Source organism: Lontra canadensis, unplaced genomic scaffold (genome assembly GCF_010015895.1).
Source record: "Lontra canadensis isolate GAN:19392208 unplaced genomic scaffold, GSC_riverotter_1.0 scaffold7, whole genome shotgun sequence".
Taxonomy (NCBI): Eukaryota; Metazoa; Chordata; class Mammalia; order Carnivora; family Mustelidae; genus Lontra; species Lontra canadensis.
Genome location: NW_022631001.1, coordinates 10878997 through 10902746, shown reverse-complemented (window position 1 = coordinate 10902746; position 23750 = coordinate 10878997). Strand labels below are relative to the sequence as shown.

At 35.1% G+C, this 23750-nt stretch overlaps 1 protein-coding gene across 1 annotated transcript in view; it reads right to left on the bottom strand.

Moving 5' to 3' along the window:
• Positions 1-23750, bottom strand: part of NOX4 (NADPH oxidase 4) — a 172311-nt gene that overhangs the window by 55465 nt on the left and 93096 nt on the right. The window contains exon 12 of the mRNA XM_032852839.1: positions 17458-17518. Coding sequence (XP_032708730.1) covers positions 17458-17518 — 61 coding nt within the window. The remainder of the gene's footprint in view (positions 1-17457; positions 17519-23750) is intronic.

Here is a 23750-nt window from a genome sequence, read left to right as displayed (position 1 = left end):
TAAGCCCCAACTGTTACTCGTCTACTACAGTAATGTTTTGGTTCCTCAGGATATAATAGCAGATTAGAGTCAATGTCAGTTCACCAAAAATTGAATATTTCCCTTTCACCCATGCACTAAACCTGCCAAATCAGAAGAGGATCATTGTATAGTTTAATTTTGACATGGAGAAGGGTCTTTTCTCAAAGGGACCTGACTATCCCTTTATTAAAGACCGTTTAGAACTGACTCAAGTCTGGGAATTGGAAGAAGGGCTATCCTCTATATTGAGATGATTCAGGTTATGCCTCTGTTTGCCCATCTTAGAGTTTTCTTCTCATTTGTGTAAATCAAGTAAGACTTTAATAGACTGTCCATTTATTTGAGTCCTACGGATGCCATGGTCATTTAGTCAATACCGAAGATCTCTACATGTCAGTCTAATTGGAATGCTCTTCCAGCTATCTTGACTTTATCAGTTAAATGTGGTCTCTTAGCCCCTGCCTTTCAGGGGCCCCATCATCTTCCCTGAGTTCAAGAAGCTCACTTCAGGGACGGTTGGGTGGCTTCATTAAGCATCTGCCTTTGGCTTGGGTCATAATTCTGGAGTCCTGGAATCAAGCCCCAGATCAGGCTCCCTGTTCAGCATGGGGCCTGCTTCTCCCTCCACCTCTGCCCCTCCTCCCTGCTTGTGTTTCTCTCTTTCTCTCAAATAAATAAATTATATATATATATATATATATGCCCAATAATTGGCCTCTCTCATATGTCATTTTTGGCCTACAAATAGTCACCCCAGAGCTTTTTCAAGGGCTCTAGAATGCCTATCATCAGTAAATTTTCTCAAAGCCACAGTGAAAAAATCCTTTACGGGAATTTAGTTAAGGAGTTGATAATCCATCATACAATAGTAAATCTTCTCCAGCATTCCAATCTCTCCAAGGTGTTGGATAACTTCATCTATAATGTATTTAAGAAGTCTATAAGCATATATATATATATATATATATATATCAAGGATGAATATGTTTAAGGATATGAGATGAAAGGAAAAATGTGTTAACTTTTATTTTATCTATAACCTGTTCATATTTTCAGTATCTCAGGAATAATTTTTGAAAAGATAGATGTATATACTATCACTTGTACACACACATGAACATATCTTCAAAGGTACTTGTCATTCACATATCTTACACTCCAACTGTCCACTCCTCCACCTCCTAAGGAAGTCATAGCATCAATGAAGAAACACAATATGCACATGTACAAATGTACACATATATACACACACGTACTTTAAAGAGAAGGTACAAGCTAATTTCCCCCATAATATTTAGGGAGCACTGTTTAAATATGTAAACAAAATATGCACATCTAAAAATTACTTTTTGGCAAACATTTATTGACCAGGCATCAAGTTACGTCCTCAGTAAGCTGAAGGTCTAGTACTGAACACAGATATTATCAAAAGAAAAGTGCACTACAAACAAATAAATGCTAAATGTATATTCCAAGAATCCAGAAGAACAGAAAAACCAATGTCTCCTAGATCTGCTGGTAATAAAAAACAGAAGAATCAAGAAGGTTTTATTTAAAAAGTGAAGTAAAAAAGCCAAAGAAGAACTCCTTCTGATCCATTGTGCTAGATGAAGTAAATAATTTTGCTAATATTTCTGTTGTCTATGATATACCAATAATTGCTAATGGCACCAAATTTAAAGACTAGTATTTTGAGCAGAAAGAACTTTTATCAATTAAATCATACGTTATTCTTTTACTCACTCACTCAGCAAACTTTTAGTAAGTACCTATTATTTGTCACACACTATGAATAAAAAATGATTCTTATTCTTAAGGGCAGCCCTGTTTATCACAGAGAAATTCCAGGACAACAGAAGAATTGCAATTCCATTAGAGCTACTTGAAAAAGGATTTAGAATGTAATTACAAAATTACTTAAAAAGGGAAAGAAGTGCTGTTCTCTCTCCTAGGGATTTAAAAAAATTAATGGTTTGTAAAAATTCGATGTTTTATTTTTCTCAAAAAAAGAAAAATGCACACAAATCTTAGAAAAACAAATTACTTCAAAAACTGGGAATGAAAGGGCAGAGTTACAGTGGTACATTCAAACCAACTAGAAAAACAGAGTCTAAATTTTCTTTTTCTGAAATGTTTAAATCAAGTGAATGTTCTTTATTACTATGGTAACTCAGTATTGAATAACAATAGTTGCTATTTAAAATATTGCTTTCAAAGCAACATCAAAGACATTCAATTTAATACTATTTTAGGTAAATTGAGAAATCTAACTGCAGGGCAAGAGTATTTTGCTCCTAAAGGTATAGACTGTTGATAAAATTCAAATGGAAATTCTGCAATTCTAGGAGACAAGGCAATCAGCCAAATGCTCTGGTTATTTAAACCACCTTCTCCACAAATATTAAGGTCAATGTCAAAGGAATATAAAAAACAATATCTCATACTTGTCTTACAGAAAGAAAAACATTAAAAAAACAAACAAGCCCATACTTGCAAGTCAGAAGGTGAGGACATAGAGCATATACACAACCAGAGCTAATAAATGAAGAAGATCCTTAATAAATGATGGGGGGGATAAAAGAAACATAAAAATCCTGTACTTGTCATATATCCTTCCACAATAGTCCCTTTAGATTTTCTCAACTATACCAAAATCAATCTTTTCTCATTCCTACTTATGTGGCATTAAACTATCCACATTCTAGAACTTATTTCTCTGAGAAGAATTATAGAGCTTTACAAAAGCAATGAGTTGAGAAATGAGAAAACTCCCGTAATGCAGTATGTTGTAGGCGAGGAAGCTAAAATACAGGTGGAATGACCAGCCCAAGGTCACATGGCAAGTAAGGAACAGAGACTTAAACAAGGCACACCACCCCCCGCTCTGTCCACCCCCAGCCAAATTCATGGTCCAGTGCTTTCCAATGCCTCACTGTTCTTTCCCTCATTCTTGGGAGAGAAAATGCTGTACTCCTCCCATCCTTACTTTCTTCTTGTCTAAGAATTACAAAATGAGAAGAAAAAAAAGGCATACGGTCTATATACATGGACACCTGGTACTCTAACACCGTAAGGCCTGAAGGTAGACAAGGCAGTATTATACTATGGAAATTTACTTATCGGATGCTTTTATTTCCAGAGGAAGCACAGTGATAAAAGTCTGTTTCTTTAATACTCATTATTCTGGGTTCTACTTGTTAAACATACTATTAAAAAAAAATCAAAAGCAGCTTTTGAAAGGACTTCTTGGCCTCTAAATACATCAGTGAAGCAATGTCTATCACTAGCTTTCTTATAAAATATAAATTCTCTTCCATTGCCATAGAGGCTAAACTACAGCAAGAACTGACAGGAGAAAATAAAAGAGCAGGAAAGTGAAAGCAAATAAGAGAAGCGTTTTTGGATAAACACATTATTGCTACTAAGCAATCCACCTTTTAGGGAAAATGTTATATTTTCATTTGTCACAGCAAATGCACTTTTTTAACAATGTTGGCATTCAACAAAAGAAACACCTCAAAGTGATCAAGGCTCAGCTTGATACTAATTCAGTTCCTGCTTTCTGCACAAACTCTGAATACCTGCTGGGTGCATATTCTATAAGGAACAGGCAATTTTATCCAAGATCCAAAGCACCTGGACATTTTATGTTTTTATGAAGCTCTAATGAAAAACCCTGGGCTAACAAAATTAATGGCATGCAATATATGGTCCTTTCAAGTTTATAAAAACCAACCTCATAGTGAGAGTCTTCTTTTAAATACAGGACCTTCTGGTCAAAGAACAAGCTTATAAAATGGATTACAGAAGAGCAACAAGCAAATATATGAATGTGTTTCCTTTGTTAGGTTGTTTCATTGGAAAAGTTTGGGTTTTCCTTGATCCCTCTGGTTTTCTTTTTTGCACATGCATTCCCAATGTCAGTATTTTGCATCTTCACTAACAATAGATATCACCAACAAAAATATTTGTTAAGTGACAGACAAAATATCGTATTCTAGTTATTCTGATTAACACTTATTTGAATACTATTGTGATTTTCTCTGTTCATACAATTCATCCATTTCCTTTTTCAGCTTTTTTTTTAAAGATTTTATTTATTTATTTGACAGACAGAGATCACTAGTAGGCAGAGAGGCAGGCAAACAGAGAAAGGAGGAAGCAGGCTCCCTGCTGAGCAGAGAGCCCCATGCAAGGCTCAATCCCAGGACCCTGAGATCATGACCAGAGCGGAAGGCAGAAGCTTAACCCACTGAGCCTCCCAGGCACCCCTCCTTTTTCAGCTTCTTATTGAATTGAAGGGACTCTATGTATTGACGGTATTAGTGAGTAACTGCTATAAACGTTTTTCTGTTCAACTCTGTTTTCTTTTCTGATTGGATTTTTAGGTTTTTATGTAGTTAAAACTATTTAGTTTTCACTGTATATTCTTCTAGGATAGACGGTCTTTTGTAACCAGAAAATGTTATTAATTTCTCATTTCTTCTCATTCCTTGACAGAGTAACTTTTTTATGTAAAAATATTTAACCTATTTGGGATTAACTTTTGGTCTTCTAAAATAAAGATGCGATTTTTTTGGATAGTTAAGTGACAATTGTTTTAACTATTTACAAACTAATACTTCACATTGTGAAGTAACACTTCATATTGATTTATGGACCTTTCTTATCATATCTGATCATACTGATTTATGGACCTTTCTTTATATCATATCATATCATATCATATCATATCATATGTATTTTCATGTAGTAAAGGGTCTGTTTCTAGGATATCTATTTTTCTTTGTTAGTAGATTTCCTGTCATTTTTGTTCTCGTACCATACTCCTTAAACTATTTTAACATTGTAGGAGGACTCATAGTAAATGAGCACATGTTTTAGCATACAGTGAGCCTGAGTTAAAATCTCAACGGATCCACTTCATAGCTTCATGTTCCTAAATACATCTCTTATCCTTATGAATTCCTAGTTGGTAAAGTTCATTTCACTTTATAACACGTTTTAATATGGCCAGTTTTGTCATTTAAGACATTCTAGATTTTTTGTTATTTATTTTTAATTATTTTCTTCTGTTTTTTTCAAATGACCATTGGTAATTATTTTTTACTTTGAATTTTGATTTTAATTGAAATCATATTAAGCCTATAATTTATCTTAGGGAGAATTAACAGTTTTAAATATTCAGACTTTATATCTAGAAACATAGCATGTCCCTCTACACTGTTCTATCCTTTTAAAAAAAAACCCTTCATTTTCTTGAGATCACTTGATTTTCAGTTCTCATTGAAGTTAAATCAGCTTTTTTTCTTCTGTGAATTCTTTTTAATATGGTAAAAATAATACATACCAAATGCACGTTTTTGATAGGCTTAGGGAGTTTTTTGTTAAAGGTTTACTTATAAAGACTACCTCCTCCAGCTAGATAAAAAGGTAAATATAATATGTAATCAATATAATTAAAAACCTCTTTCTGAAAGATAATTGGAAAATGCTGTCTTTTGTTCCTACCCTGTAGAAAAAATAAGAATAAGAATATTCATGTAAATTCCTTCCCTGACCTAAAGAAAAGAAAAGAAAAGAAAAGAAAAGAAAAGAAAAGAAAAAAAGAAAGAAAAAGAAAGAAAGAAAGAAAGAAAGAAAGAAAGAAAGAAGGAAAGAAAGAAAGAAAAGGAAAGGAAAAGGAAAAAGAAAAATAAAGTCCCATTGGTATTGGTTTGGGTCTTGACCCTAGTTGCCTTTTCTGTATTTTTGTGGCCAGGCTTGAAAGTCTATATGATTGAGTACGCTACCTCAACCAGAGAAGACAATATTCATATTGCCATTGAAGAGTCCACCATTCCAGCAGCAACAAAAGATTTTCACTGTTATTGTGAAAGTGGAAACTCAGAGGACTATGTCATAAATGAGAAGGAGTTGGGGTAATAAAGGATGACAAGTCACTTGACTATTCCTTGAAGGACGTCTAATTCTTACATTTATCTGTTCCAATTAGAGGCATAGCCTTCTACTAGGTATTGTCACTGAAAACATTGGGATATGCAAAGTTTTTTATTTAAGTCTTCTTTCTTCTCCTCTTTAATTATGTTGATAGGGGCACCCCAAAATATCTTACTAGTTTCTCAATACAGTGCCAACAAAAAATGAGATAATCTCCTATCACACTATAGCAGACAATTTTAACTCTACTTACTTAACAATCTATTGTACTACTCAATTTGGCACAATGCTTGGGGTTTTTTAGCATTTCATGTCCATTATTTGTCACCTCCAGATTTTTTTTTAACATATAATATATTATTAGCCCCAGGGGTACAGGTCTGTGAATCGCCAGGTTTATACACTTCACAGCACTCACCATAGCACATACCCTCCCCGATGACCATAACCCAACCACCCTCTCCCTACCCCTGCCCCTCAGCAACCCTCGGTTTGTTTTGTGAGATTAAGAATCTCTTATGGTTTGTCTCCCTCCCGATTCCATCTTGTTTCTTTTTTTCTTCTCACCTCCAAATTTTCTAAAAATCTCATTTCATGAAAGAGTTTACTTTACCTTCTATCTACATCTGTTTATTATGCCCCACACCCCTCTGTTAAAGCTGAAAAATCACAGTAGTGGTACCATTTTCACTGGACACTATTCCCAAAACTCCCTGACTCAGTTGCCTTTGAATCCACAGAGGTTAAGCACCTTTCTTTGGTATTAACACACTTATTTAGGTCTTAGGTGTATTCCTTTGGATGACATTTATGAACCTTATCTGCAACATTATAATCCATCAAGTTATAATTTTGCTTTAAAAATTATAATACATTTAGAGAATAGGAACTATATCTATTTAGCTTCCCTTATAAAATGCTTAGCAAGTGCAAGAAACAAATGAGTACTTACAAATGTTCCTCATGATCATGATAATGGCACACAATCATTGATTTTTTGGCTTTTTGGAAATTATTTAGTTCATTGACACTAGACTAACTTGGCAAAATGATATACATGTTTTTGGCTACCCAGTACACTACTGTCACATTTTTTACATTCTTAAGAAATCATATTACCAACAAAATTCCTCACTGTTTTCATTTTCTTTATAGAGTAAAATTGAGCAGAAAAAAATAGTAAGATAACCGAGAGTCCAAACTTCTCTTAGGGACAAAACAATTCATAATAAAAACAGAATAATCCATGCAAACATAACACTTTGCTATAATAACTCTACTTCCAGGTCCAAAAATTGCAGAATTTGCTTATTTCCAAGAATTAAAAGTCACAATTTTTATTGGTTAGAAAACAAAAATTGTGCATTCCCCCTCATTTTTGGGATCATAAAATGACTGAACTAAAATAAAACTTAATGAGTAGTGAATTCCAATCTTTTAGTGAGCTGTCTGTACATATTCAGTGGCATTATAAGTGAGCTGTCATCTGTGAAACAATGATAGCTCAGATTTCATGTTTATCAACCAAGAAACCAAAAGGAAAACAATTCATCCTCTCTCCTGAGAGCAGATGGGTATTTAAATTATAATATAAATTACTCATTTCCCTGATAGAAAAATTTCCTTGATTTCTGAGGTTATGAAATACGAAATTTAACCCCACCTCATATTTATTGAATGATTTATTATATTATGATAGCAAATGGGTTATGTTGAATTCTATCAAATTAACTAATTAATTGTCCTCCATGATTCCCACATAGACTCACATGAGACCAGAAATATACTGCTCTGTTATATAAGTAATATATAACATTAAGACATAAAATGTTAATCCTCAACCTAACCCAGACCCACCTAGATGGATACTCAAGTAATTGCATATGGATTTGCTACTCATCTCCCACTTCTAACTAAACTATAAATTCAGTCACTCTCAGAGTTCTGGGGAAATTTAGAAATAGGAGGAATTTGGAATTCAATCCATTTTGCTATTAGCTTCTTTTTGTACACTAACTGTCAATTTACTGATCTCTAATATACTCAATAATTCACAGCAACACAATCATCCCCAAGCCTCTTCCCTACATTTTCCCACTGAAGTAATTTTTATATGGTTAGCAGTAACCCCCCATAGTAATTGTTTGGCCCTATTACATTGGACTCTATATATCATTCGTTCCACACAACTCTATCTCCTCAGCTTCCTTCACTCTACGACAAATCTTTAATTTGGTGTCTTTGCTTCTAACCTGGTCTTTCTCCCAGCCAGTCTTTGTGGTATCAGTAAGGAGATCCATATAAAACGCTAATTTTACTTCAGTTCCTGTTTAAAGCCCTTCCATTTTCAGCAACATCTTTAGGCAAAAAGACCAGACTTCTTAGCAAATCCAAGCTCCTCCATGACATGGCCTCTGGATACCATCCCAGCTTGGCCTCCCAACATCATTGACATTTCCCTCACATTCCATGATAGTTCACGCCTCTGAGCCATTATTCAAGCTATTTCTTTCCATGGAATAAACTCCCAGTCTGGACAAGTCCTGTTTACCCTGACGCTGATGGCCCTAGAAAGCCTCGTAACTCTCCTTCCCAGAAGCATCTATATCCTCCATCTTGGAGAGAACAGCATTACAGTTTGTTTATATATTTGACTCCTGCCCCCACTAGGTTGTGAGTGTAGGTGAAGCAGAGGATATGTCTCCCTGCTTGCTTTACTCCTTCCTCCTTCTGTCCATCCCTTTTTCTCTCCCTTCCTTCCTTCTCTTAACAAATAATTACATTTACTAGGAACAAGCATTTTAATTGACCTTTGACTACAATGGTGAGCTAAAAGATTACAACCATAATTATGCTGAGTCTATTGGAGGAAACTCACCACACCAATGACAACACTGAAAATATAGTTACCAACAGAGATAATGACCCATAAGAACAGAAATATCACGGCATATAAGAAACAACACCTAAAATTGAGGTATCTAGGAGGCTTCTCTGAATGACTCCTGAGCTATGATCTAAACATCCCAGGTACACGTGTGGGTAGGGGTGAGTAGGCTGGCGGAGACTACTGTAAACATATGGATCAGGACAGATATAGGGTGGAAGGAAGCAAGCAAAAGAAGAATGAACCAAAAGGCCAGTGTTGCTATAGTGCAGAGAAGAAACAGTTGAATCAAGAAGAGAGGTTGTTCAGGACCAGAGCAGGGAGGCCCTTCAAGGTCATCATGAGGATTTTCTCTCTTTATCCTAGGAGCAATGGGAAGCTATTCAAGCGACTGAAGCAAGAGAAATGATTTAATTTGATTCAGCTTTTGAAGCTTCTCTGGCTACAGTACAGAGAATGGATTGGAGGTGAGAGCTATCGTGAATTCAATCAAAAGTAGACCAACAATGGTAAAATCCAACACCAACACCACTCCTGCCTGCACAGTAGCTAATCAGAAGAACTGGACATGCCTGGAAAAAACTGACAATTATTCTGAGTTGTCTCACTTGAGTTTTGGACCATGTGCCTTAGTAGGCTCCTTGGCACATCTCAGAAGCGCTACTATGCTTCACTCATCAATTCACTACTCCAAACGATACATGAAACCTCCTCCTTCTCCTCAAAATTCAGCACACCTTTCTCCATCCTCAGTCTCAGTGATAACCCATTTTTTTCACCAAGAAAACAGAAGGAACCAGGAAAGAAACCCCATCCCTTCTACTTCAAACTCCTCAATCCATCTGTAGTCATGCTCTGTAATCATCTTCTCTGTGCCCCCTCCTGTTAGGAAGCATGAACTGCCCAGCTGCCTTATCCATGGTCAACTCCTCCACTTGTACATCGAATCTAGTTCTTCTGGAATGCATTAAGAGGCATGTGTGGACCTTGCTTCTGGAATTATGCCCTCTATTGCTCTAGCAATACCGACTCTTTCTTCTCTACTTCATTCTCATTTTCCCCAGAAGTATCTACACATATTATAATTGCTCAAATGAAATATATGTATATGTGTACATATTTTATATTTCTACACATGTATTTGTTATATGTCCTCTTAACTTATATCTGCCTTGTTCCTATATCCTCCTTCCTTCAACTACTGACTTATTGCTTTATTTCATTTTATATTGAAACTCCTTAGAATTTGCCCAGTGGTGTTTTTGGCAAACATTTAACAGCCAGGTCTTTAGAAACATTTTTTAAATCCATTTTTTATGATGTCTGTCAATTTTTGTGGCATAAATATACTGTGATGATTTAAAGCTATTGAACTTGACCTCACGGAACATAAGAGTTGGAAGAGAAGCACTCGATCAAATGAGCTCACAAGAGCTGGTCCCAACATATCACTGGATTTATCTATATGGACCACCTCTACTTCTCCTACTATCTCTTGGACCTACTTGAGACAGGCTTCTGTTCCCAATACTCCGTTAAAAACACATCTTGCAGTGTCATTAAATCAGCCCTCCATTCACTCTACTTGTCAGAAGCAGCATTTGTTTCAATTAATCAATGCCTCTTTTTTTGAAGCGACGTTTTGTTCTGTTCAGGATTCAAACTCTCCTGGTTCCCCTCTTACCTCTGTGGCCACTCCACCTTTGTCACCTTTGCTGGACCCTAAGTGTTGAAAATATCAGAATTCTGTTATACTTCTCCTCTATCTATACAAGTAGCTCTTCTTGATAGCACAGTGTCACTTTGGAGGTCCAGCTTTCAGAACGTAGGGAGGCAATCTGGTTCTCATAATGATGATCAGCAGTTACTAAAGTGCGGAGGGTAGGGCTTAGAGACATTTGATATCCTGTAACTGTGGAGGAGGAGATGCTATGCAACAGGGAATTATCACACTTCCTGCTTGTTTTTCAAGTGACTTTTTGGACATTCATGTAAATGGAAAAACTCATTTGTCATAAATGCAAAGTATTTACATGACCTAAATATGTGCTAAAAAATCCCAAAATTATAGCCACCCTGCAAACTGCAGTAATATTGTAAACTATTGTGCCTAGAACTTAACCAAAAGAAGTTCACTATTTTGGAAAATCACACCATAAAGAAAATAGTGCTCAGAGTATTTCAATTGTATTGAGATCCTGTATTTAGAACTGTCTTATTCATGATCACTCTGTATGTGGGCTAAGTCACCTATTTCATTATGACTTCTAGTATAGTCATGTTTGAAAATTTAAATAGAAAATATAAATTATTTATTATAAATTACTTTCTTTTAATAGCTCCTTTATACTAAGGTTAGGATATTATATTGGTTTTTAAAAATAATTTGTGTACATAATACTTGCAAATTTCATTTTAAGAATGTAAAGAGCGCATATAAAATGCTATAAAATGATACAAACTGCTATAAAAGGAATATTAATGTAATGACATACAGGCCAAATACATACAAGGTAAATACATAATACATACAATATAAAATATATATAAAGGTATATTAAAATGTATATAAATCTTACATAGATGAGAATTACTATTGTAGCTGATCCTATCCAACTTCCCATCTTTAGATCCAAAATATCATAATTCCCAGGTTTGGATCTCTACCCTAACCTCCAGATTCACGCATGCAATGATCTATTCAACTTTACATTTTGAAAGTCTAAGAGGCATCTCAAATTTAAACTGTACAAAACTGAATCTGAATGCCCACTCTTGTTTCCCTGATATGCCACAAAGTTAACTCAATACACAGTGCACTGTCCATCCACTTACTTCCTCTAAATAACTTAGATATTCTCTGATTCCAAACTCTTCTTTTTTGGAATTTTTAACTTTTTTAATGAGTTTATTTATTTATTTGAGGGAGAGAGAGTGGGGAAGGGGCAGAGGGAGAGGAAGAGAGAATCTCAAGCAGATTCCAACTTAAGTGTGGAGTCCAGCGTGCAGCTCTATCCCACAACCCTAAGAAAATGACTTAAGCAAAATCAAGAGTCGACCCCTTAATCGACTGAGCCACCCAGGCTCCCCATGATTCTTAACTCTTCTTACATCCCACTTCCAATCCGTCAACAATAGCTGTCAGATATACTTCAGAATCCAACCACTTTTCATGACCCTGTCACTGTCACCCTATGTGTAACTAGCACTTTCTCTTGTCTACACAGCAGCAAAGGCTTCTCTTTAAACTCATCTCCTAAATCCCACTCTGGCCCACCCACATCACATTCTCTATAGAGCGGCCAGAGTTACCATTTTAAAATGTGAGTCAGACCCTAATCAAAATCCTCCAGGGATTCTCTACAACATTTAAAATAAAACTGAAGTGTGTAAGTGCCCACCATGTCTGGTCCATGGGTATTCTCAGATTTTATTTCCTACAACATTCTCACTCAGTTCATACTCAGTTCCAGCAATACTGCACACCTAACTGGTCCTTGGCCACAAACATTTGCCTGCTTCTGGGTTTTTATGCTTCCTCTCGTCTTCCCCAGCATTCCTCCAGATTCAGAGCTCTGCTCACAGAGGCTTCACTGTGAACTGGACTGTAATAGTCCAAATCCAACCAAAATCAGGAATGGCTACATAATTTAAGTGGAAGGAATTTAATATAGGAAACTAATGACTTAGGTGAGTGAAGAACTGAAGCTAAAAGACCACGAAGAAAACCAGAGAATAGAAAGAAGTTACTACCATCATGGGGGCTGATGGCGCACCAGGCTAACAGAACCCATAAATCAGGAATGTATGGCAGGAGATAAAACCACTCCTGAAGCATTATTAAAATAATGACACATTCCCCACCCCAACAAAAAGTTTGACCTGTTTTCTGCTACTCTGAATTCCCACCTTTTCCTCCCTCTCCCTAAACTCAATCATTTAAAACAAATAAATAAATAACCCTGGCCTGACAACAACTAGGTAGGGTGTATTAAAATAAAATGGGTATCATTCAGATGTAGATTTTTAAACCATGCCTATTTTCACAGTCACATAAAAATCCAATCCTCCCATAGCCTACAGTGTCTGACCCCCTGCTTACCTCTCAGTCTATTTCCTATGAGTCACCCCTTCTTCATCTCTATTCCAGCCCCACTGGCCTCCTTGCTGCTCCTTGAGTATCCAAACATTCCCACCTCAGGGAATTTGCACTGTTTCCTCAGGATTTCTTCCTGAAATCCACCTGACAAACCCTCATCTCCTAGTCCGTAACTAAACACCCCATCTAAAACAGCAGTCCCCCCCCCATCATTCTTACTTCCTTACCTTTATTTTTCTTTATAGCATTTATCACTATCTAATGTATTATACCTTGGTTTTTTGTTGTTCTTGTTGTTGTTCTTTACTGAGGATCTCTACTGACTAGAATATAGTCTTTAGGAGAGCAGAGACCTTGTCTGTTTTAACCAATTCTGTATCTCCAGACACACTACACGACAGTGTCTGGTATAAAGTTGGTGTTTAATAAATATCTAATTATGAGCCAAAATAACAAATAGTTTAAATGTTATCTTCCACAAATATCTAAGCATGACAATTTGCTAGTCAAAGCAGCAGTCACAACAACAAAGAGTATTTCTAGTCATTCCTTTGTAAATGTAGAAATTCGTAATTCATATTTATTAAGGGCTTCAGCTAAAGCTTATACTATGTGAACATGCATTATGTAAAACCCAGGTGTTTCATATATCCAAGTATGATTTGTGCTGTTCAAAACAGCCAGTTTGCTCAAACCTATTTTTCATCTGCTTTCTGGGCATGCCCTCTAAAAAATGGTTGGTATTCAATAGGAGTACTTTTGATTTTTTACTCTTTTTACAGCCACCAAAGCCATTCACAGATACGGACGGTAAAAGGTGGATGCCACAACTGTTCCAAAACATGTTCTCATTATGAAATAATAACATTATTATAATTTGTGTGGCCATAATCTGATTTGTAAAGAGCTCCTCCAAAAGAAAAAATATATACTTTAAATGCATTACACATATTCTGTTTTAATCTTTTCATAAACAATCAGCTAGATGAAGTATAATATGTACCTGGCTAATTTGATGACATAGAAATAAATAGAGAGAGAACTATCAACTCTTTTTTTGGTCTAGTCTTCAATTAAAATTTTATCTATGGCTTCTTGTACTATGAGTATCCATGTATTATATATTAAGACAAATTCATGATGTTATATGGCCCTGGTTTCCCACTTTTGATCCTCAAAGTGAGCCATATCCTCTGATTATAGGAGTATTTTTCATTAGACATTAAATTGATAGAAACTGATAACACAGATTCAAGGATTGTACAGGATATGTACAATAAGCCCTCATAGCATATTTATCCAGTTGTCAATCCATTAACTATTGAATAGAAAAATGACAAAATTTTTAGAGTAATTTCAATGCGTATAATGCTTTTGTAGTAAAACTTAACCTCTCTAGAGTAAGTTGCTATTTAGACCACTAAAAAAACCAACAGTGTAACATTATCTCAGACATTATTCAATAGTAAGGACATCTAATGCACAAAATAACAAAACATTTTGGATAGGGAGAATGATAAGCAAACCAGTAGGCAATCTGTGATCATGTATTTGAAATTGGAAAGTATGACTGACTCTAGAAAAGCAACAAAAATTAATTCGATGATAAATCCACTTGAGTAATTTACTCTATCTGTTCCATCACCATCATTTCAAGGAAAAACCTAAATTGTGTTTGAGGTTTGAAGAGTCTTCCAAACTTAATGAGTCTTTCACATACTTAAGGGGCGCAACAAAAGTCCTGGTTAAAATAAAAAGCTAGACAATAAATCTGAAACTTTGAGGCCTGCTTGTCCTGAGCTATGCTCAAATTGCTTCTTGGTCACTTTGCTGCTGGGTATCATTGATTAGTCTTGGAAAGACCATCCATGGGGCAGTCTAAAATTTGTTCTTTTGACCTGCCCAAGACAGAACATATTTCAGGGAAGAAAAAAATAACTATAAAATATTTGTCAGTTTTGAAAAGCAAACTTTTGATATTCAACTTTTAAACACCTTTTTGGTATTTACTACCCCTGTTGCTCTTAGCACTAAGTTTTAATTAATTATTTTAAAACAAAACCCAATGATCTTAGAGCAATGTTCCCAGTTTTCCTTCCATAATTATAATTCCATTGTTTTAAGATAGTTAAACCTTTTTTTGAACTAAAGTGCCAGATATTATTTAGCGCAGAATTATTTAGGGGTTTTATGCATGAACGCTTGACACTTTTTTCCAAGTCAACAAATATTTAGAGTCAACAACCCAGAAGGTTTATTAATTGAAAAGCATCTGACTGGAACTGAACTCTAAATAGAATGATCTTATTTCTCCCTCAAAAAAGGAGAAAAAAACTAAAACTATAAGGTGTCCCTAATAGAAAAGATTGAAATAAATGATGAGGTAATCATTTACTTTAATGAGCTACTGACAATAGAAAATAACTTTATGAAGAAACTTAGTAACAATAGCTAGTAATAATCCATCATGAAGTTTCTCCTTATCATGATGAATTAAATTATATCTTCATTGTACTTTTTCTCTTCAGATACAGAATTTTTTCAATGACCATTCATTACTGAAGTTAATTCTCATTTCATTGAGATTCTTAGCAAAGAACTTTCTTGTTCTTTATTTGTCAAACAGTGCAAAACAACTATGATTATATCAACTAGTTCTGGGGTTATCATGAGAATTACTATTTTCATGCTACACCAGTGTTTTTCTAACAAGGGGCTACCATGATCTCTTTTGATGCAATCAGATAAACTATACGTACTGAAGCCTGATTTTTCATAATTCTGAATGGGTCATTACTGCTCAAAGGTCTTTTGATTAATCTCATTGTTTGCTCATTAAATACTCTGTTGTTTTTTTTTCTCCATTTTCATCAAGTCTCCAATTCCAAGCTGATTGTCCTTTCTATGGATAAAGAATTTACACACTATTACTTTTAACTGTCTGATGCAAGTGCTTCAAATGTCCTTCTTTGTAAAATACTCCCTTCTTATTACACAGTATCTTGCCCTTTTCTGATTATTACAAAAATTAGACCCCCTTCCAGTGTTAACTTCTCAAACCTGTGCCAGCAAATCCATTCCTTCTAGTCCTCTTTCCATTCCCACTCCTCCACTGAACTCTTACCCTCTGCCTTCCAGTACCAGTAGATTCTAATCTATCCAACTAGCAAATTATTAATGCTATTATTGTTACAATGATCCAAATCTCTCAAAAGTTCTCTAACATCTCTAAGTTATTTTATTATCTTGTCAAGGCATTCAAGATCTTCACTGTGGTAACCCCAAATATCTTTTTCATAGTACTCCCAAGAATGAAGTCTTTGCTTCTGCTAGGCTGACTGACTCACCTTTCTCAGATACGGTTTACACATTACCTTCCCTGATTTTTGACAATGCTGTGAATTTTACTAAAATGACCTACTTCCTTCTTCATATGCCTGATTTTCAAGGTTCAGCTCAAATTCCCTCTTCTCTGTGAAGCTCTTCATATAACCTTAGACTATTCTAAATCTACCTTTTTCAGATTCCCTCCTCCTAGTTTAGCACTCAATTAGAAAATACATTTATTTACACTTGCATTCATGTCTATACCGCATTCTTTCTTTTGAGCAGCCAAACTAAGCAACTAGCCAACAAGTTAACATTTATTGAGCACTCACTTGTTAGTCACTGTATTGGACCAGGGGAATAGAGAATGAACAATGTTTCATTTATTTATTCAGAACTCTTAATACAACGCATGTCACACATAATATAAAAGTTTTTATTGAATAAATGAGTAACACATCACTAATAGATTTGCTATGAAAAGTGACCACTATTCTGGGAGCACCTGGGTGGCTCAGTGGGTTAAAGCCTCTGCTTTCGGCTTAGGTCACCATCCCAGGGTCCTGGGATCAAGTCCCACATCGGGCTCTCTGCTCCGTGGAGAGCCTGCTTCCTCCTCTCTCTCCCTGTCTGCCTCTCTTGCCTACTTGTAATCTCTGTCTGTCAAATAAATAAGTAAAATCTGTAAAAAAAACAAACAAACAAAAAAAAAACCACACTATTCCAAAGATGCCATGGAGTTGTTCTATTATACACATAGCTAATACCACAAAAAGGTCATGCAAGAACTGGAAGATTTAAATCTCAGTAGAAATCCCAATCCCAGGTGTTGATTAATTTGAGAGTAAAATCAACTACTTATTTTAAAATCATATTTTATAAAAAACACATTTCATTCTTCCCACTATTGCCAGTGCATTTGACAAGTAGGCAGAAACCAATGATTTGTAAACACAGCAAACAATACATTAATAATTATTGATATCCAAGGTATTTGAATTCTAAAAATGTATCCTACAAGAAAATATGACTATCAAAACTGTAAATGAAAAGAAATAAAACAACAGCTTGAGAACATATACACATTTCTATATATGCTAGTCCTACTACTCAAACACATGCAAACTATTGTATGACCCATTATTTTCAAAGCATGTACCTTAAAACTCTGTGTTCCACATACCTGTCCAGTCTCCTACTATTTTAAGGTGGACCCCAAATGTTGCTTTGGTTTCAGTAGGACACTAAAACAAACAAACAAACAAACAAAACCACTGGAATCAATTCTGAGAATAGTTAAGTATTACCAAACTATGATTTAATAACAATTTTCATTCTCATAGCAAGTCCTCCAAATCAATAGCAAATAGAAAGGAATGAACTAAAAATCGATATAGATCCTCATTAGTGTAAGAAAAAAGCAACTTCGACCAGTCAATAATACAATATACATTTCTCTAAAAGCCCATAGGTATCTATAAAAAAAGACATATAGTCTAAAATTGTTAGTATATCACATTTAACAACAAATATTGCTAAAATGCCTTTTGAATCAAAATATTTAAGAGGGCACAGCTTTTAACCACAAAGGAAGAAATGGAGATTAATGATTTTAATGTCTTTTTCACTCCAGATATTAATATACACTTCACATCTTAACAAGTTCCAGGAATAAAGGAAAAAAAAAATATTTTCCCAAAGTGACCTGAATTTTCCATGTCCGACAAGGAAACTCCTACTGAAAGAGTTCTATTTCATTCCCTCCCTTAATTCTCAGAAGAAATAACCTGGAGTGAATTGGCAAGGGTACCTGGGAGGGAATGAGTATGGTTATGGAAGTAAGAAAAGCAACCACAGCCCCATGTTTATGAAATGTAGAAAATACCCACATCACTGAAATGAGAGAATAATTTTGGTTCACAATAAAGAAATGCAGAATCTCCTTTTATTTTTCAGAACTCTAATCTCTCATCCATAATCATCAGATTCAAACCTTGTGAAAAGTAAGTTTTTTCATAACTCATTTGGTGGCACTATCTGACTTGAGTTTATGGGAGGGTAATGACGGGAGGCTAACACCTTTGTATAAAAATTCATACAGAAGTGTTTTCTATAGAAGTATCCATTTGTTGGGGCACCTGAGTGGCTCAGTAGGTTAAGCATCTGCTTTTGGCTCATGTCATGATCTCAGGGTCCTGGGATTGAGCCCAGCATTAGACTCCTTGCTCAGATTTTACTCAAAAATAAAATCTTTAAAAAAAAGTATCTGTGTAAGAATGTTACCCCATATCCTGCTAGAGATCTTATGTAATATATGAAATATACATACCTTTTAAAATCCACAAAATTTTTAACTCTGAAAATATGTCTAATCTAAGGGTTAAGGACAAGAACTTTATACATATTATTATTTTAACTGTATGATAAAAGTTCTTTCAACTGTCCTACTTCCTAAAACATCCCTTTCTCATCACATAATATCTTGTCCTTTCCTGATTTTTACAGAAATTAGCACCTTCCCATTGCTAACTTCTCAAACCTGTAACTACCAAAGTTTTACTGAGTACAATTTACCAAGGGCAGTGGCAATTCCTTTATTTCCAAAATCTCACAACAACCCCTGTCTTTCATAGTAAGGGAAACTGAATAATTCAGACTGAAAAATATGAACTTGCCCAAGATCATACAACTAGTAAGAAGACGAGACAGAGTTTGGATCCAAGTCTATCTGACTACATAGTTTTAACTACGGCAAGTCACTGTTCCCACTAAGGCAAACATGGAAAATGGGTAAAGGTTGCATGAGAAATCAAATGGTGTAGGAGGAAGAAAAGTTATTTGTTGAAGATTACTAGAATCGACGTACAACAATAAGAATTAAGGGGAAAGATGAGCTGAAGTCCTATGTGGTCCTGGGGACTCTGTGATGGAGAATGGGTTGCATAAAGCAAGTCCGAGATCCTTGAGCTCACTGTGTCAACCAATCAGCGTAGGTCATACTATGATGCTGTAAGAAGAGGAAATAAGAGGAAAAGAAGACACCATGGAGAAATGTAAAGAACTCGCAGTCAAACAAGAAAGGCAGCTTGGAAACCAGAGAGAACAGGAAAATAAAAATGTAGATATTGCTCACCTCACCAGAAATCATAACCATACTAAAAATACATGATCTAATAAAGGTTCAGGGTTGGGAATTGATGTGACACGGAATTTCCAAACTACTCTTTTGCAATCAGTGTTTCTAATGGAATCATTACTGTATGATAAAAATACGAAACGAAGTAAAAGAAACCATAAATATGATATTATTTAAATATTATTTGTACTATAAAAAGTGCTATTTCATTTATAATGGTGACTCTAATATTTATCTCATTTGCATTCCAAGATCATTCAGTTTTGTTAACTAGTTTATCTTAATAATTATACCATTAGTAAGATGGTGTGATGTGTAAAAACCACCCATCATTTTCACTCTATACTATTTAATGTTGGCCAGAGCCTCTATGCAGTAAAATTTGTGCTTTAAAGAAAGCAAGAACCCCAACAGAGTTCCAAGCTACCAATCTGTGTGTCCATGCATCTCCTGATGTTTCCCTCATTGTGAACTAACCCTCGAATTATAAAAATAAGATCTAAGCCAAGAAGGCATCAGAATAGAGAGGAAAAAGTTAGTCTTGAGATGCCTGAGTGGGCATCTGGCTTGATATAATCTCATATTCTAAAGGAAAACATATCTTCCCAAATATTCATATCTGTAGCCCATTCTTTCAGTGCAATTGTAAAAGATACTCAGATGTGATAACATCCCCTCCAGTCCTGTAGGAGCCTACAAAACTCCACCTTGTGAGGCTGGCCAAATGTATCAGTACAGTTTTTAACGCTGATCTGATTGTGAATAGATAAAACATAGTAGTGTTTCCCTCAAACTCTGGGTATAATACCTTTATAAGTACTGATACTTTCTCAAACTAACTGGAAAGAAGAACACAGAATTTAAAATAGTCTTGCCCAATCATATTGCTTCAAATTTGAAGGGGTCCCGCCAGAGTAAAGCACAGAATGGTGTCAGCATGTGTGCTTTGAAGCAATGACTGAGGATCTTAGAATCACATTCTAGTAGCTTTGCACAAAAAATGTTCAGATTGGGGCGTCTGGGTGGCTCAGTGGGTTGAGGCCTCTGCCTTTGGCTCAGGTCGTGGTCTCAGGGTCCTGGGATTGAGCCCTACGTAGGGCTCCCTGCCCAGTGGGGAGCCTGCTTCTCCCTCTCTCTCTGCCTGCCTCTCTGCCTGCTTGTGATCTCTCTCTGTCAAAAATGAAATTTTAAAAAATGTTCAGATTCACTAATGTTGCTTAAAACATAGTGTAGTGATTCTTTAATGCTTCCTCTTATCTTTTAATTTTTTTTTAATTTTTTAAAGTTTTTATTCGAATTTCAGTTAGTTAACATACAGTGTGATATTAGTTTCAGGTGTACAATACAGTCATTCAGGGCTTCCATACATCACCCGGTGCTCATCACAAGTGTCTACCTTAATCCCCATCACCTGTTCCCCCTTCTCCCCCACCCACCTCCCCTCTAGTAACCATCAGTTTGTTCTCTATAGTTAAGAGTCTGTTTCTTGATTTCTCTCTCTTTTTTTCCTTTTGCTTGTTTGTTTTGTGAAATCATATGATGCTTGTCTTTCTCTGATTGACTTATTTTGCTTAGCATAATACTCTCTAGGTCCAACTACATCATTGCAAATGACAAGATTTCATTCTTTTTTATGGCTGAATAATATTTCTGTGTGTGTGTGTGTGTGTGTGCGTGTGTGCATGTGTACGTACAGCAAGAGGCAAAAGAATGAAACCAGACCAAGACCACTTTCTTAGTCCATGCACAAAAATAAATTCAAAATGGATGAAAGACCTAAATGTGAGACAGGAAACCATCAAAGTCCTAGAGAACACAGACCTTTTTGACATTGGCCATAGCAACTTCTTTCCAGATATGTCTCCTCACTATCTTTTTAATAGTGCTTAAAAAACTTCTCAAAGAGAATAAATAGTAAAGTACAGATATCTGTGGCTATCTACTTCTCAAACATTAATAAGGAAATACGCTTATAACAAGTTTTCAGTCTAAAAAGTTTCAGGATAATATGTGTACTTAAGCCTATATTATTAAAATAAAAACAGATATGACCTTTTTTCTATACAGAGAAATAAGTTGAAGAGAATACATAGTATGGCATTAGGAATATTAACTTCTGGGATGCAAAACTGAAAACAGAAAATGAGAACTCATTTTGTATACATCTCTTTTTAAAATTTATTATTAGCCTTTGTAATGTTTATAATTTTAAATATTTTAAAGACCTAATTTAAAATGTAAGCAATAAGACATTGCTGAGTCTCAATTTAGTCTCACTTAAGTTTCCTACATGAAGAAAAAGAGTACGGATCATGTTGACCATAATATATGTACCAAAATATACATCACCCAGTTTAAGGATAAGAAAATAAAGTGACCAAATTTGTATGAGAGAACAGATCTGGAGGAATTTCTATTTTGATATCCTTGAGTAAAAATGTTTTCCTTCCAATTATTTGTTCAATATGGCACTGAGTTTTTAAAGTGCTCAAATGACTAATGATTTTATAACAGTCCCACAGAAATATAAACAGATATTACATAATCATCTTACATTTGAGAACTAAATGTAAAAATGATGTCACTGCACAATGATTTATTCAACATGGAAAAAGAAATTTCAAAGCCACAATGTGTTTGTTTTTAAATCAATATCCTGCAATAATAAATAAAAATGATTCTAAAGTAGATGGTACTTTATTAAACACTCTATTTTCAATATAACAAATTTGTTAAGCCACAGAAAATGATAATAGGAGTCTTTAATTATTATTGTCAGGTCTTATTTTTAACCCCTTCTTCCAAAGCTCTAACTTCTATGCCTGTTGCATGTTTCCACCTGAAATTCACTCTAAATGTTCTATGTTTAAAATTCTCAATATCTTACTTCTCAAATTGTCCTCTCTTTCTGATTCTCTTATGTCTGGACATAGAACCTAGACCCTTATCAGGACAGAAGCTCAAATTTCAGAGGAATATTATGTATATTTCTTCCTGCCAGCATGCAATCAACTTTTGAGTCCTCTAAAATAATCTTACCAAAGAAAATGTCTGATTACAGCAATCTCCTATTGATTAACCTTTTGTGTCCGCCTAAGAAAAAACACCCCCTTCTTTCCTAAGGTCTATAACCAAAAACACCTGCTCCAAATTCTTTCCAACTTTATATTCCATATTCTTCCTTGACCACTCTAATCCACCTAAGCCAAAATGGGTCAGCTAATACATTTCTCCACTCTCTCACTTTCCCACTTATTAATCTATTCATTTAGAATGACTCCATTCTCATTTCTCATATTGTACCCTAGCAATTCTTTAAGACCCATCTCAAATGCCACCACTTTGATGAACAAATCCTAATTTTCCCCGCCATGAAATTCCTCACTTGCTTGACCCCCTAAATTATTTTACTTTTATACCCTTTATTACAGTCAACCTCCTTAATTTTATATAATTTCTCTGCATTAAAATACATTTACAATGTCTTGAGGTCAAGAAATATTTCTAAGTCAGTACTGTATATTCCATAGCACCTTACCTACAGCAGGTATGCATTCAAATATCAGTTTAGTAAAATATTGGAGAATTAACCTGAGAATGAATAAGGATTTCAACAATGGGCAATTATTCTATAATTTATTCATACATTCAAACATGAATCCAAAGTGTTCCAGAGACTAAACAAGGAGCTCATGCAATTTCACAAATGAGGATTGTTCTAAAAGTAAGAGAAGAGATAATGAGCCAGGAGCACAGAACCCATCACAATTAATGCAACATCATGACTCTAAACATTTTGACAAATACAATATTTTAATGTCTACTTGTTTACTTGAAGAAAAAAATTAGTGTTTACTTGTATATTTGCATGAAAAAATAGGTTCCATCTTAAACAGAAAGATCCTGGAAGAGTATGTAAATGAAATGTTTGTGAACTCTGAAGGAAAGTGTGTATTTATCTCAACTCTCTCAAAAAAAACAAAACACTAAAATGATGGTTTAGGGATAAAAAACACAAACTAAAACAGCAAAGATGACATGGGGTATATCAACAATGGAGAGGTGTCAACAAAATTTGGCAGGGTGAAATGTAATGGTGGCTGGGAAACTGATAGAAAGAAACATATAAGCTTAAATTCCACTATCTTCATAAGGGGGATCTCCTTGAGAAGCAAGCCCATCTTTCCCTCACAACGGACCTTAGAGGCAATAGAGGACACCTGAGTTTCAGCTTATGACTGGAAAAAAAAAGAAAAAAAGAAAAAGAAGACTTATGTTCACATCCTTTTATGGGATAATCTGACCCCCAGAATCATCTGACCCCAAGCACAAGCCTCCCC